Source organism: Platalea leucorodia (genome assembly GCF_965183815.1).
Source record: "Platalea leucorodia genome assembly, chromosome: 28".
NCBI lineage: Eukaryota > Metazoa > Chordata > Aves > Pelecaniformes > Threskiornithidae > Platalea > Platalea leucorodia.
Genome location: NC_138850.1, coordinates 141,297 through 156,773, shown reverse-complemented (window position 1 = coordinate 156,773; position 15,477 = coordinate 141,297). Strand labels below are relative to the sequence as shown.

At 39.8% G+C, this 15,477-nt stretch overlaps 1 protein-coding gene across 35 annotated transcripts in view; it reads left to right on the top strand.

Annotated features, from left to right (window-relative positions):
• LOC309601013 (uncharacterized protein) overlaps positions 1-15,477 on the top strand; it is a gene marked incomplete at its 3' end in the record, with an annotated part of 18,257 nt that extends 2,780 nt beyond the window's left edge. For 8 of the 35 annotated variants that reach the window (XM_082333795.1, XM_082333794.1, XM_082333793.1 and 5 more), the window contains 43 exons: positions 382-439; positions 753-773; positions 1,051-1,071; positions 1,168-1,188; positions 1,295-1,315; positions 1,598-1,618; positions 2,912-2,932; positions 3,215-3,235; positions 3,689-3,709; positions 3,997-4,017; positions 4,288-4,308; positions 4,508-4,528; positions 4,642-4,662; positions 5,072-5,092; positions 5,705-5,725; positions 5,828-5,848; positions 6,138-6,158; positions 6,534-6,554; positions 6,684-6,704; positions 6,802-6,822; positions 6,952-6,972; positions 7,360-7,380; positions 7,820-7,840; positions 8,481-8,501; positions 8,954-8,974; positions 9,473-9,493; positions 9,761-9,781; positions 10,128-10,151; positions 10,493-10,513; positions 10,857-10,877; positions 10,979-10,999; positions 11,364-11,384; positions 11,646-11,666; positions 11,916-11,936; positions 12,232-12,252; positions 12,667-12,687; positions 12,980-13,137; positions 13,273-13,293; positions 13,404-13,424; positions 14,068-14,323; positions 14,589-14,609; positions 14,709-14,729; positions 14,966-15,477. In XM_082333795.1, coding sequence (XP_082189921.1) covers positions 427-439; positions 753-773; positions 1,051-1,071; positions 1,168-1,188; positions 1,295-1,315; positions 1,598-1,618; positions 2,912-2,932; positions 3,215-3,235; positions 3,689-3,709; positions 3,997-4,017; positions 4,288-4,308; positions 4,508-4,528; positions 4,642-4,662; positions 5,072-5,092; positions 5,705-5,725; positions 5,828-5,848; positions 6,138-6,158; positions 6,534-6,554; positions 6,684-6,704; positions 6,802-6,822; positions 6,952-6,972; positions 7,360-7,380; positions 7,820-7,840; positions 8,481-8,501; positions 8,954-8,974; positions 9,473-9,493; positions 9,761-9,781; positions 10,128-10,151; positions 10,493-10,513; positions 10,857-10,877; positions 10,979-10,999; positions 11,364-11,384; positions 11,646-11,666; positions 11,916-11,936; positions 12,232-12,252; positions 12,667-12,687; positions 12,980-13,137; positions 13,273-13,293; positions 13,404-13,424; positions 14,068-14,323; positions 14,589-14,609; positions 14,709-14,729; positions 14,966-15,477 — 1,761 coding nt within the window. In that variant the 5' untranslated portion in view covers positions 382-426. The other 27 variants (XM_082333787.1, XM_082333792.1, XM_082333765.1 and 24 more) reach the window with 27 other exon arrangements.

Sequence of the window (15,477 nt, the reverse complement as noted above, 5' to 3'; positions counted from 1 at the left end):
ATACGTTCGTGATAGCTGGGAGAAACCTAGAACAAAATGATCTTTTATTCCTATATATGAATCTGATGATACTGAATAAATAATTTATTTAAATAATTTATGAGACGTAGAGGGGAAATTAAGCTCATGCTACTTCAGACAACTAAAATTAGATGTTTAAGTCTGGGCTGTTTGCCCTGGACCCCTTCTGTGATCAGCGGGGCGACTGATGTCGATGGAGGTCCATCACACCTGTAGCAGCTCCCTCTTTCCTACCATTCGTCCAGCTGTAGACCAGAAAACATCTCAAATAACAAAGTCTAATAACTGGGAAAAATGGGGGGAAAGGCCTGGTTTTCCCTGGACGTGATGTTTTAACGATGCTCCCTCTCGTCCCACCAGGTTGACAAAACTCTCGGAGGTGGTTCCGCTTCAGAAGCGAACGTGATGACGGAGTCAGGTACGTGAAAACATATTTATTAACAAAGCCTGTGCCAAGTCCCGGCTCCGTTGGCACCCAAAACCCCGCTTTGCCGTGCCCGAGGGTGTTCAGTCCTTGCTCTGCTTGCTTTTGGGCTGCTTTTTTGATGTTTCCTGAAGCCAGCTTTTCTAGTTCGATGCTCTTCTTGGCTGACAATAAGTAATAAAAAATATTAATGTTTAACTCCAGAGGGGTGCAGCTAGGTTGCTAGGTGAGCCACTCCAGTTGTACCCAGTGTGAAAAACATTTACCTATTTTTTTTTTTCCCCCCTCTTTATTTCTTCTTTTTAAGGGAAAAGGAATGCGGATCTTGGTAAGTGATTTTTCCTTCTTCCATCAAAACAAGTCTCGCTGATAGACATCTCCTCTGGCCTTTCTCGGCTGGGTGTGTGGCTTAGTTATACTACCGTGTGTTCTAGACCACATTAGATAAGCTCATAACCAGCGTAATTTTTGGAAGATTATGGTCAATAAGAAAAAAAAAAAAAAGTCAGTACATAATCATTTTTTAAGACAAGTCCTATAGAGCAAGCCAAACAAACACAGAAGGCCCCGCTGGGGGCTAAATTCTCTCTCTGTTTCTTTTTTAGAAGAATGGGATGCAAAAATCAGTAAGTGTCTCTTTTTTTTCCCCTGTTTTTTTTCCCCCTCCCCCAATGGTAAAACCTTGGTGCTAAAGACTTGACCTAATATTACTTTATTTTAAGGGAAGTTAACCGAAGAATTTGGTAAGTCGCTTACCTTCCTTACGCGTGCCTGAGTTTGGACGCGCGTTTCTGCAGCTGTAGCATTAGCAGTGACCGACGTCTCTCTATTTCTCTTTATTTCATTTAGAAGAAAGCGACACAGAGCTCGGTGAGTGTGGTTTTGGGGTTGTTTGGGGGGGTTTTTTTTTGCTGCCACTGAAAATGGAAACAGTCAAGGCACACAAGTTAAGGGGAAGGGACCCGAACCACCAGCGCAGTACAAGCTATCCCTGTTATGCTAGGCATCTCGCTTTGGAGGAGACGCGCTGTCTCCCTGCGATCCAGCGGCATTCCCTAATCTCTTCTTCGGGGCTCTTGCTCGCTCGTTGAAGCACGTCAGAGGCGGAGAGCTCTTAGGACTAACCCGCGTTTATTTCTCTCTTATTTTTAGAGGAATGTGACACAGAAAATGGTAAGTGTCCTTCTTCAATTTAAAAGCTCTTCTAAATAATAGTGCCCCTCGACACCAAACAGCCTCAATCGCCCATCGTTGGAATAAAATACTTTTTACAATACGTATTTTAACAATACATACCTTCTTTTTTTTTTTAAATAAATACTTTTCCCTGTATTTAGGAATTTTTCCTGCGATGCTCGGCGAGTCCTGTTCCTTCTGCAAAGGCTTTGGGCAGGGCTGCTGATAGCAAGCTGCCGTTTGTGCATATTTTTCCATTTCAGCTTCAAAAAGTGCAGAAGTGGAAAGGTCTTAAAAAATAAAACTAATTGGAAATGCCTGTAATAAATAGAATAAGTCCGGATAGAACAGAGGTTATTTTGTGCCTTTAATATTAAGAACAAAATAAATGTATGGAAGCGGTGGAAAGTAACTTAAAGCCATTTCCCTTCTCTTTCTCTTTTTTTTGGGGGGGACAAAATGCAGAAATAGGTAAGTATCACTTTCTTACCTTTGTCAAATTGATTCTGATAAGGGAGTTTCTTGCTTAACGAGCCCTGGAGGAACAGCCAGGATGATACGTGGTCCCGTCCGCGCTGGGGCCTGCCCTTGACCCTGCGTGGTTATTTAAATGCCAAGTCTGTAAACGGCAGGCTCAAGGTCAGCCAGAGAACAGGTTTAAGCAGTCCTTTAACGTGCATCCTGATGGATTTCTCTGTTTTAAGGTGAACTTACAGCAGAGATCGGTAAGTCATGTCTTCACGTCCCGTCCGATAGATTTCCGTAGAGCTTTGAGTCATGTTTTAGCTGATTTGCCTGGGGTTTACTCCCTTTCTCTTGCCTATTTTTAAAAAAGCGGGAGGTATAGTCATTTTTAACAAGAACTAATATTAAAAAAGAAAAAAAACCACAACAGAAAAGAGGGGGCTCGCAGGTTGCTCCAGCGAGGAAGGCAATACTAAAGAGAATAAAGGGAATTTCTGAGCCAAAGCCAATACGAGCGTAGTTGGTGCAAAGCCCCGAGACGCAGGAGGGAGCCTTGGGGGATTTGGGGCCGTTGAGACCCAGCACGTGCGAAGTGCAAGACTTAACCCCTCTCAACAGATACTTAAACCTTGCAAAAACTCCTTTTCCAGTTCTGACTCTCCCATCTTTCGTGGCAGATGTTGCAAAGAGGGGAGACGGGCCGAGCGTTGGGCGCAGAATAGCTTTGTTTTCCAAGCAGAGGAAGGACCGAGCAGGGTACGTGCATCCCTGGAGGTCCTTGAGAAAACCAGTATTTATTTTTCTCTTTTTTTTCTTTATTTTTAGACACTCTGACTGCAGAGCTTGGTAAGTGGTTCCCTTCCTTTTTGTCTTTATTTCGCTGTGGGTTTTTAGGGAGAAAGAGGGGGTTATTCCCCCCCCACGCATACATAACCCTGCATGTGTCCAATCTGGCCTAGAAATAAAGTCAATTAATTTAAAAAAAAAAAAAAAAAGCGTAATTTCAAATGATAATGACAAGTAAAATCAAAATTTGGAGGCGGAGGATGATGCGAAGTTCACAAGCGTGATGGAGAGCCGGCGAGCACTCACTGACCATCGATATTTCCTCTTTATTTTCTCTTTTAGAGGAACGTGATAGAAAAATCAGTAAGTTTTGCTTTTCTCTTCTGGTAGAAGTAAAAGCCCCGGGCGATGCCGGATCGCCCCGGGGGCCCCTGTGTGTTTCGGGGTCCGGTTATTAAATTATTTTTTGAATATATGGGAGGTTTTGAGTTTGCACCAAGCTGCGGAATTTGGGCTTTCTGGCTACGTGCCGCCTCTCTAATCTCTCTCGCGTGTAAAGGCAGCCCCGTTTCCCTTATTTCCATCGGTGCCGAAATGCAGGGACCGATTCTTTACCCATAATATAAAGCTGTCGCCAGCAACCCCTTCCCTGTTCTTAATTACCAGCTCCTTGGTCTCGTTAGCGTCAACACGGCGCAGCTAGGTTATAACTTGACCCTGGGGAAAGCCAAAGGCAGCGCGAGCCACGGTATCGGTGTTCGTGGAGAAATAAAGGTCGATTTAAAGCTAATATTCATTTATTTCCTTTGGTTTAAGGCAAGCTTACGTCAGACCTGGGTAAGACGTTTTATTTCCTTAAAATGAAAATTATCCTTAATTCTGCCAAAGTGCTGGGTATAGAAAAAATTTAAAAAAGAGAAGATTTTGTGGTTTCATCTGCTTTAGGGCTGGGTGGCTTATAGGGGGATTTCTTCCTCAACAAGCCTTATTTTTAAAATATTATAAGGGAAAGAGTCTGTGGCATAAAATGTCCATCGGGTGTGAGCTTTATGGTGTGAAGGCGGCGCCGCGGGAGGAGGCGCTTTGCATTTCTCTGTATTTATTCATCGTTTCTTGGTTTTTAGGCGAGCGCGACGCAAAGATCAGTAAGTGCGATTCCTCCGCGGATGGGCGCCGTGGGCGGAGAGGGGGTTTCTTGCTGCAAACCTTAGGATTTCTTTTTGTAGATCGAGTACCATTCATAACAGCTTAATTTCAAAGTATAATTATCAGTATAAAGGCAATATTGGGGGGAAAAAAGCAATATTCCTGATCTAAGAGCTCTAGGGATGCTATAGACCCAATCCACAGAAAGGAAGGAAATATTTAATAATCATTTTCCTGCTTTTTTTCCCCTCCCCTCCTTTTCTTTCCAGAGGAACGTGATAGAAAAATTAGTAAGTGTCATTCTTCATTGTGCTTTTGACGTAAAAACCCCTTGTTTTGGGGGAGGGGAGCCGCTCTGATGCCCTGTCCTTGCAAAGTGGCAAATAAGAACATTTCCTTTTTTTCCCCCCAAGTTTCAGCCCGGGCTTCTGCATTTCCCAAAAAAAAAAAACCCACCCGAATAAACACAAGTATTTTTTCTCTTTGCAGCCAAGCTCTCAGCAGAAATACGTAAGTCCTTTTCTTTTTGAAACAAAAATTTTAGGGTTAGAAACCTCTTTTCTAGGGTCAATTTTTGTCGCTTTACTTGAACTAATACCTATTTCTTTTTTCTTATCTCAAAGGTAGACTCACTGCGCTGCTTGGTAAGTCTAATTTTTGTACGGAACCTCCCGTGAGGATTGTTTTAATTACAGTCTTTGCGTGGGTTTATGCATTTAGTTGGAGGTCCTTGGTCCAACCTCCTGGTCCTCACCAGGGCTCGTGCCAAGGTGAGACCGCGTCGCTCGGGGCCAGCCTCAGCTGGACATCTTGTTTCTCCCCAGGCTCGGGCGTTTCCCTTATTCCTTACAAAAATATCAACTCAAAGTGGAAATTTTTGGGGGTTCTTTAATGAAATGTAATTAGAAAAATGAGCAAAATCAGCTTTGCAGCAGAAAGTCTTTGAGCTTTGGCTTCAGGACCTGTTGTCCTGGGGGGAAGAGGGCAGCGCCGTGTAAAAAACCGACCAAAAAAAATGCTGGATTTTATTCTTTTTCTTTCTTTTTCATTCAGGAGACCGAGACTCGAGGCTTCGTAAGTGCTGTTCTCCTCCTGACGCGTAAAATCTTGGTCTAAAGGTGGATCTTGCTCCCTGGGCTGGTGTGTTTCCAGAAGGCGCTCTCCTCCCGGGCACCACTATTATAGATCCACTATTATAGATCCACTATTATAGATCCACCATTATAGATCCACCATTATAGATCCACCATTATAGATCCACCATTATAGATCCACCATTATAGATCCACCATTATAGATCCACCATTATAGATCCACCATTATAGATCCACCATTATAGATCCACCATTATAGATCCACCATTATAGATCCACCATTATAGATCCACCATTATAGATCCACCATTATAGATCCACCATTATAGATCCACCATTATAGATCCACCATTATAGATCCACCATTATAGATCCACCATTATAGATCCACCATTATAGATCCACCATTATAGATCCACCATTATAGATCCTATTTTATACTATCACACTATACATTTTTATTACCTATTTTATACTACTATACACTATATTATTTTCTAAAACACTGCGTAAGCTTACACCAGAGAATTATTTACACTGTGTCCAGAGAGAAACATCTATTTAAAATAAACTTATCTTTCTCTCCCTTTAGGGAAACTCACTGCAGAACTTTGTAAGTCATTTTTTTTCCCGTATTATGGGAGGAAGGGGCAGCCGGAGGCACTGAAAACTCATCGCTATATATTTTTCTTTATTTCTTTTTTTTTTTTTTAAGCAAAGTGTGATGCGACCATTAGTAAGTGACATTTCCTCCTCGCACGCCTCGGGGTGGTTTGGTTGGTGTTTCAGCGTTGAAGGGATGCTGGAATTTCTTAATTAAACTAAATTTTGGGTCGTGAGAAGAAATGATCCTGTGGTTTTCAAGCCTGGGGGAGCCCGAAGCCCAAGTTCAAGGGGAAAAAGGAGAATACGATGGGGGGAAGGTGCCGTGGGAAGAGCCGAGATGGGCTGGAGAGGTGAAGGTTTGACTCGTGTTGCGGAATTTGGGAAACCTAACGGGAGCTAATGTTGTTTTCTGTTTGAAGGAATATTTACGGTGGAGCTTGGTAAGTCCATTTCCTTCCTTTTTGCGTTTTTGATTAAATTTTAAAAATTATTAAATTGCAAAAAAAAAAAAAAATTAAATTACCAAAAAATTATTACATTGCAAACAAATTCTTAAATTGCGTTTAGAAAAATGCAATTCTAAAACCAAACCCCAAGCTCCTTTCTGCCTGTTTCATCTCCCTGCTGAAAAACAGCACCTTAAAGGCAGTAACAGAGAAATTTTAAACCCCAAAATAATCAGAAACAGGGACAACGGGGCTAGAACAGAAACCGTCTTGTATTCCAAATTATGCGAACAGAGATGAAGATGTAACGTGTGAAAGGCAGAAACGATGGGAAATAACACACGATTGGTTTTTTTCCCTTATTTTTAGGAGAGCGGCACACAAAAATAGGTAGGTTTTGTGTTCCTCTGCCCGGCAAGTCTCTGGATGAATTTCTCGGGAGGAAATCTTGTGTTTTTACAGGGAAATAAAAAAGCTCTGCCTTAAAACTAACTTTTCTTTTTCCCCCTCTTGTTTCAGGTGAACTTACTGCAGACGTCGGTAAGTCATTTTCCCGTTAATCTTGAGTTCGGTGGAAATGATACGTGAAGACAGGCACGGAGCGAGGTAATAATCATTTATTTCTGTTTATTTTCAGGGGAGTGCACTCGAAAACTTCGTAAGTGCCTTTTTTTTTTAATTGCGAGCATTAACCCTACGAATTTTGTCATCTATTAGGTCATCGAGAAAAGCCGAATGTCATGAAATTCCTGTTTTGTTTTTTTTTTTTTTTTTCCTCTCTTTTAAGGGAAACACGCGGCAGAACTTGGTAAGGAATTTCCCTGCTTTGCTCAAAATGGATTTTTTTTTTTTTTGCCATTATCTCTGCATAGCTGAAGTTTTTAATTTCTATTTTAATCAAGTTTAGCAGCATGTATGCAAAAGCTAAGATAAATATATATTATTATGTGGTAGTTTATATGGTAGCTTATATATATATATATATATATATATATATATATATATATATAAAATATAATAAATATTCCACAAAATATAATTTCCAAGCAACATTATAAAAAATGTAATTATATTTCATAAATTTTATAAACATTATAAAAACCAGCTCCAGAATAAACCCTCAGCAGAGCTTGACTTCAACGCTTGTAGAACGCAACCGCGCACTAATTTATTTTTATTTCTTTATCATTTTTAGAGGAACGGGACGTGAAAATCAGTGAGTATCACCCCGCTTTGCGAGCCACGTGGCCGGGCTCGTTTGCTATTTTCATGGATGAGCTCATAGGCAACACGAGCTCGTAACTGCCCGGGAGGAAGGGAATAAATATAAAATATCGGCTGCAGGAAGCAACAACGAAATCTGCAGAGCAGCAAAACCCAACTCGCGACCGATATTTGCGGGTTTTGCCAGCTATGGCATTCTCTTTCCTCCCATAAAAACCCACTTATTGCGTTATATTGGGATTTGCGGGGTTGCTTGAGCCTGTTTTTTGCCTGCAGATATTAATTTAGTGGAGGCTAGATGCATTTGGAAGCATGTGAAAAGAATAAAATCATTTAAAGACCCAAAAAGCTGCGCTGATAATATAGGGACGTGGTGTGAAGACAAAAGCGGTGGTTCCTTCTTATTTATTCCCATTTTTTTTTTCTTTTAGGGGAAAATGAAGCGGAGATAAGTAAGTGTCGTTTTCCGTACTCCATGGTTTGAGGGGGTCTCTCGCTTAACCCAAGTGTGAGTGAGCAGTCGGTTTAAAATCCAATATACAGAACAGAAAAGGGATTTCTTTCTGCGGAAATTCCCTTCGAAAGCCGTACACGGGAATGAGAAAAACAAGAATTTGCAGCTGGAATGGTCCAGGCTGTTTCACTTCCTTGCTAAAAGTGAACGGAAAGGGGGGGGGGGAAAAGTAAAAATTATGTTTTTTCCTGTGACTCTGCTGTGAAATGGGGTTGGGGCTGCACAGGGGCCCCCAAATTTTGCTGCTGTCAAATTGGCTTTGGGCTCAGTGAGGGAACAACCCCAGCAGGTCACCAGCCTTTATCATCTATATTATATGTTAATTATATTTATATTTTGTATAGTGTTTTTATATATAATATAAATATAAAATAATATATAATATATATTTGTATAGTATATTTTAAATAGATATCACTTGTGTATTATAAACATTTTATATATATTTGTGTATTATAAACATATAATTCTAACAATAATTTATATATTGTAAATATATAACTGTAAATTGTATAATATATATAATTCTGGTGTTAAAAAGCTCTGCTTCGAACTAATAAGTCCATCTTTGCTTTCAGGGCGCCTGACTGAGCTGCTCGGTAAGTGCGTTTCCTTGCCCCCCCCCCATAAATTTGTTTTACGAATTGTAAATTTGTTTTACGAATTGTAAATTTGTTTTACGAATTGTAAATTTGTTTTACGAATTGTAAATTTGTTTTACGAATTGTAAATTTGTTTTACGAATTGTAAATTTGTTTTACGAATTGTAAATCTGTAAGTGCGTTTCCTTGCCCGCCCCCGTCAGTGAATTCCGCGTACAGGGACCGCAGAAGCTGCCACTTGGGATTCGGGGGTGCCGACGGCTTTTGCATCCCTTTTAGCAGAAATGCCGCTACGCCGAAGGCAGCTGTAACTTATCGAGGTGTAATTTGGCAAAAATAACAGCTAGGAAATGCAGGAGCGCTGGGGTCGAGGCTTTGGGAGAGGTGCTTTAGCGAAATCCCGCAGAAAAAATGGTAATAATTGGTCATAATTTCTGTTCTGTTTGCAGAGGAACGAGATTCGGAAGTTCGTAAGTCCGTTTGCGCGTCTCGGAGAAGTGAATCCTCTGTGGGAAGCGGGATCCCCTAAATGAGTTGTGCTGGTGCTCGCTTTCACCAAAGAAGTATGTTCGATTTAGTTATTAATTCAAAAATATATCTATATTTGGAGAAAATACTCCATGAAACACATCAGGTATTAGAGGAAAACGCCCCGGAGATCTGATTCGCTGTCCTAAATTACGGCAAGAGTTTCTATTCATTTTTTTATTTGCGAGATTTTTATCGCCAAGATTTTTTTTTCTTGCCCTTTCATGGAGCGATGCGCACAAAATTTTGGAGTCTCCCCCAACAAGTGTCCTTGATGCAAAAATAAAAAGAGAAATATCCGTAGTTGCGTGTGCGTAAGCAGTGCTTTTTCGCTAAGCGGGGCGGCTTTCTTCTGCAGAGCTCGTGGTGTAGGCAAAATCTAAAATTGGAGAAGAACGGGGTTTCATTCATTTCGATTCCTTTTTTTGTTTTATTTTTAGGAAAACAGGATGCTGTCATTAGTAAGTGTCATTCTTATTTTCTGAGAAACTCAGGCCCTTGGGGGTCACAAGCAGGATGATGTTGCTGCTACTGTTTTGGCTTAGTATTTTGAGCAAAATACTGTAAATTAATTCAATTAAGTAAAAAAAAAATTGAATTAAGAGGCATGAGAGTATCTGCCCGCGTTAGAGGATTTGGTTACCTTGAGTTCCCCCCGTCAAGACCCTCTCGCATCCGTGGGAAGGAAATGCACTGATGAGAACAAATCCTATTTTCCCTTTTTTAAGGAAAATTGACGGAAGAGCTTGGTAAGCCATTTTTATTCCTTTCACAAAGCTGATTGGGGATTTTTTTTTTTTGCTGGGTTTTTTGTTTTTCCTCATAATTTGGGTTGGCTGGTTGTATATAGTCTTTGAGATAACTGTAGAAGCGGATGGATAAAGGGCTAGTGCGGGTGACTTTTAAAAATAAAATACTAACAGTATTTTAAAATTATATTTAAAAATATATTTAAAAATAAAATTTATTTTAAAATAATATACTAACAGTATTTATACGGCGATGGAATAGGAATGAGCTTGTATCCTGATACAAAAACCTGGGGTACGAAAGGAAAACCCGTGTTTCACCTTTTCTTTTTCTCTTTTTTCTTAGAGGAATTAAAGGATCGGAAAGCTGGTAAGTGATACTTTCCTTCTCCTCTAAAAAATTTAGGAAGTTCAAGGGAGTTTGTAATTATATAATATTTTATTCATATTTATTTGTGTGTGTATGTATATATATATATATAAAAAAAAGCCATACGTATGCATGTATATATAAATAAACATATACACACACATACATTCTATGTTAGATTCCAGACTAAAAATCTAATTTATTTATGGGACTGAAGCAAAAACGATAGGAGTCATGATTTTTTTTAAAATGCCTTCGAAGCGGTAGGAGGTAAAACGCTCGGACGGAGGGCGTATCTAGGGCTGGCGATGCCAAATTCGTTCTTCTCATTCCTTTTGCAGATGAATCTTCTGAGGAGCCGGGTAAAGCATTTTGTTTTCCTTTTAATTTGACCAAAAACGGGTGGGTCAAGTTTTGTGATGCAAATCTTGTTGCGTCCACGTTAGGTTGATGCGGCTGGATTTTTTTTTTTCTTTAAAAAAAAAAAATTTTCTTTAAAAAAAAAAAATTTTTCATTTTCTTTAAAAAAAAAAAATGAATGTGGTGTTTAATATAAGTTGCAAACTCATTTGCAATCATAGTAACGAATGCAAATAATATCTGGGAGAGGGATGCTGCTAAAATGGCAGAGGATAATAAGAATTCTGATTTTTTTTTCCTCTCTTCCCCCCCGTTGTTTTTTTTTTTTTCTTCCTTTCCTCCCAGAGGAGAGTGACCTGGAAAGGGGTAAGCATCATTTTCCTTCCTGCCAAGGCAGAAAATCCTTTTGATTCGAAGGAATCCTCCTTAAGCACGCGATGAAAACTTCCTATTTTTCCTCTTTTAAGATGAACTCACTGAAGACCTGGGTAAGTCGTTTCCTTCCTTTGCCAACAGCAAATACCCAACATTTTTTATTTTTTTTATTTTTATTTTATTTTATTTTACATTCAATTTGTTGAGTTGGAGTTTGGTCAGAAGCTTTGTGGTCTGTTGTCGCAACACATGAACGAAGCAGGCGTCAGCAAAGTTCAACACTGAAAAATTATAAAAGAAACTGCATTTTACATCAGCAGCAGAAGCAGCTTTTTACATTTCTCCACAATTTAACTGCAGAAGTGGGAGGAAATTTGGGTCTTCTAATAGTGAAGGAGATCAATAATAGTAGAGAAGGAGAAAATATCTGGGGAATAAACAGATCCTAATGGAAATCCATTTTTTTTCTCTCTTAAGATGAAGTCACTGAAGAACTTGGTATGTGATTATTTGGGTTTTTTCTTTTTAACCTTTAACAAAAGCTTTTCTAAAGCCTTCTGAGTTTTCTTTGTTGCCCAGATATTAACTTTTAACCTAACAAGAAATAGAGGCTCAGACAGAGGGAAATGAGAGCCAGCAGAAAATGAAATTTCAAATAATAAACGACTCATAGGAAGGTGTTTGGGGACAATTCCTGCCTCTGATATAACATCAACCGATGCTTTTAAAGGATTTTAATCTTGTTTTTCTTGTTTTTAGGGGAACGTGATAAAAAAATAGGTGAGTTTTGTTCTCATTTCCCGGTCCTTTGGGGCGTATTTGGGGGCTCCGGATGGGTTCGGCGGGGAGGGATGCTGGCTGGCTTATCCCGATCCCCAGAACAGCCGAGGGAGCTGCTTTTCCACCCCGAAATACCAAATTCCCATACGGTGGTTGGAATATTGGGAGAGTTCGTGAGATTTCTGTTGGAATCTCGTATTCTTTTGAGCAAAGAAATTCTAATTATTTCATTTCTTTCTTTCCTTTAAGAGGAAATCACTGAAGAGCTTGGTAAGTCATTTCGCTTTCCTTCCTCCCTTATTTTTTTCCCTCCCTTGTATTTTTTTTCCTCTCCTGTATTTTTTTTTTCCCCTCCCTGTTACTTTTTTACATTGCTTTGAGTTTTGTGAGGTTTTTTAATCTCAGTTTAGAAAAAAAAAAATCATGGTTAAAGTAAAAATAACAAGCAACAGTACAGCCTTGCGGGGAAATTGTCCAGTTGCAATTTGTAGGTGATGCAAAACCACAAAAAAATGATGAGCGATACTTTTAAGGTTTTATTTTTTCCTTTTTTTCCCCTTTTCAGCGGAACAGACTGCACGGATCGGTAAGCGCTGTTCTCTCTGCGAGCCTTCTGCCTTTAATGGGACGGGAAAGCACGTGGGGGTGCAAATATTGCTCTGAAATAGAGGTTTTTTTCCTTAATATGAGAGAAAAGAACAGTTCAAAAACTTCACATCCTTGGACGCTACTTGTTTGCTTCTCTCCGCTCTCCCTGGGCAGCCCAAATGCCCTTCTGTGTTACGTTTTGGCTAACAAGGAGCTATTTTGGGTTGGTTTTCTGTTGCCGAGGGCTCTCTTCAGTTCAGCGACGCTTAATTCTACTGAGAGCAATTAAAATTAAAAATCCGTAAACGTGTTCTTGAGGAGAAACGTAGAATCCCCCAGTGAACCATTCAGTGCGTATCTGTAGGGGAAAAATATTCATAATTAAAACCCGTTTTCCTTTCGCTCTTCCTAGGTGAACTCGCTGCAGAGCTGGGTAAGTCCTTTTTGAAAAAAATCCAATTTGTGCGAATATCGTGTTTATATTTAGTTTGGGTTTTGGTAGGAGCAAGTCGTGACCTTTGCTTTAAGATTAGGAAAGTGAATTAGGGGATGGGTTAATCCATATAAAATTAGAGGCAAAATGCAAATTACAATTATAATTCTCTGTGCGGAATGGAAAAAGAGCAGATTTGTCTCCAGATGATGAACACACACAGCGAAGGGGAGAGTACTTAGGAATAATTTTTCTTTTTTTCCCCCTTTCCTTTCTATTTTTCCTTATTTAGGAGAACGTGATGCCAAAATTGGTACGTGTCCATCTCCTTCCCAAATCCCGTGGAACTCGGTGCATGGAATCATGACTTTTATTTTAATTATAACAATGATGATGATGAAAACAAGTATTTTTTTTTTCTCTCTTAAGATGAACTGTCTGCAGAAATCGGTGAGTGTCTTTCTCTGCCTTCCAACAAGATAAATATACGCAGGTTATGGTCTGTATTTTAGCCTTATTTTTTATATGAAGGAAAAAAATAGATTATAACAACTTTGATTTCTTTTCTTGTTTTCCTTTATTTAGAAAAACGTGATAGAAAAATTGGTGAGTATCAGACTTCTTCCCGAGAAACGAACTGTGGGTGTTCGTAAGAGCCGTAGGATCGCCTTGGTGTGAATCGTAACGGAAATCTTTTCTTTCTTCTCTCTTTTCAGATGAACTCGCTGCAGAGCTCGGTAAGTCACTCTGATTGCGGGAAAGAAAGATAGACGCGTCTACGTCTGTCTCCTGTATATATATCTTTTTATTATTATTTTTTTATGCCTTTTTCTGAGCTACTTTGGGGAATTTTATGGAAGCCTGGGCTAATGGGGTAAAGTAGAAAGATGCAGCATTATAATTATAGATAGATAGATAGATATAATTATTTTATATACAACTACATAGATACTACTATATATACAATTATTTTATATACAACTACAATTGTAATACATGCCATCTATAATAATTATATAAAGATCTATATTATAATTATAGAAAATATATATTATAATTATATAAGATCTATATTATAATTATAGAAAATATATAATTATAGAAAATATATAATTATAGAAAATATATAATTATAGAAAATATATATTATAATTATAGAAAATATATAATTATAGAAAATATATATTATATAGAAAGATTGTGTAATTACACAATTGTATATAGTAATATATTATTAATACAGTCATAATAATGCAAGCAATAATAATCACTAGGCGCAGAAATGTATTTTTGCTTTGGGAGCCAAGAAAGTCTTAGAAAGTCAGAACTCAAACAGGAAGAAAAATGTGCAATAACCATTTCCATCGCTTCTCTTTTCAGAGGAATACAAGGCAAAAATGCGTGAGTGTCCTTCTCCTCGCCTTCTGGAGCAGTACAAGACCTGTGGGGTTTGGGGGGCATTTTGGAAGGGGCGAGCTGGCGGATTTTTGTCTTTGTCGCCTCCGGGGACTTCAGCATCGCAGATATCACCCACAAAAAGTGAAAATATTGGTCAGGACTTTCCAGAGCCCCCACGCACCTTCCTCCCTCTGCAGACTGTACAAGCGATGCCCTCTAATTGTAGCAGAAATTCCTGGTATGGCCTAGTACGGCTTTTTTTTTTCTGCGCGGCGACTTCTGCCTGTTAGTTTAAAGCATCTGTATTTTTTTCTGAGGTTTAATCGAAATGGCAAGTCTTGTTACAGACACAAGTCTCTATAAGGCCTTATTTCGCAACAGTTTAAGGGGGAAAAAAAAAAGCACCGTTTCGGGGGAAGGAAGGAAATAAAAATCGGCATGAACTGGAGGCATCTTTGGAATAAAAAAATTCATTAATTTTTTTTTTTTTTTTTTCTTTTAAGGAAAATGCATTGAACAGCACAGTAAGTGCATTTTTCTCCCTTTTACAAATACCCCTTGGGCTTTTGGCTTTAAGTTTACATCACCATTAATAATTTATTTTTTTTATTGTGCATTTTTAGGGAAAGAGGAGGAAAAAATGGGTAAGTAATTTAGAGAAAGATGAAGAAGAAAAAAAAAGGGTGAGTAATGTGGTCCCCTCGTTTGCTGGATGGTGTCACGTACATGTGTAGGGAACGTTGCACATCAGGTTATCGAGCCTTGAACTACAGAAAGACAAAACACCCTATTAGATTTCCAAGAAGACGCCAGCCCCTGGGCGAAAGGCAGGTTAAATAAGTTTAATTCTCTTTCTCGCCCTCTTTTTCCTCCTCCGCAGCGAACGTGACGCTGGACCCGGAGACAGCCCACCCGCGCCTCATCCTCTCCAAGGATCAGAAGAGCGTGAGATGGGAATACATGCTGCAGGAGTCTCCCGACAGCCCCGAGCGGTTTGACGCCGATCCTTGCGTGCTGGGTTGCGAAGCCTTCACCTCCGGGAGACACTACTGGGTGGTGGATCTAGAAGAGGGACAGTACTGCGCCGTTGGGGTCAGCAAGGAGTCTCTGCGGAGGAAGGGACCCATCAGCTTTAATCCCGAGGAAGGGATCTGGGCGGTGCAGCAATGGGGATTTAAGAACCGCGCCCTCACCTCCCCTCCAACCCTCCTTAACCTGCCGCGGGTCCCCAGAAAGATCCGGATCTCTCTAGACTACGAATGGGGAGAGGTGGCGTTTTTTGACGTCGAGAACAAAATGCCGATCTTCACTTTTCCTCCGGCTTCCTTTGCCGGGGAGCGAATCCGGCCATGGTTCTGGGTGGAGCTGGGCTCGCTCTCTCTGGTCCGATGA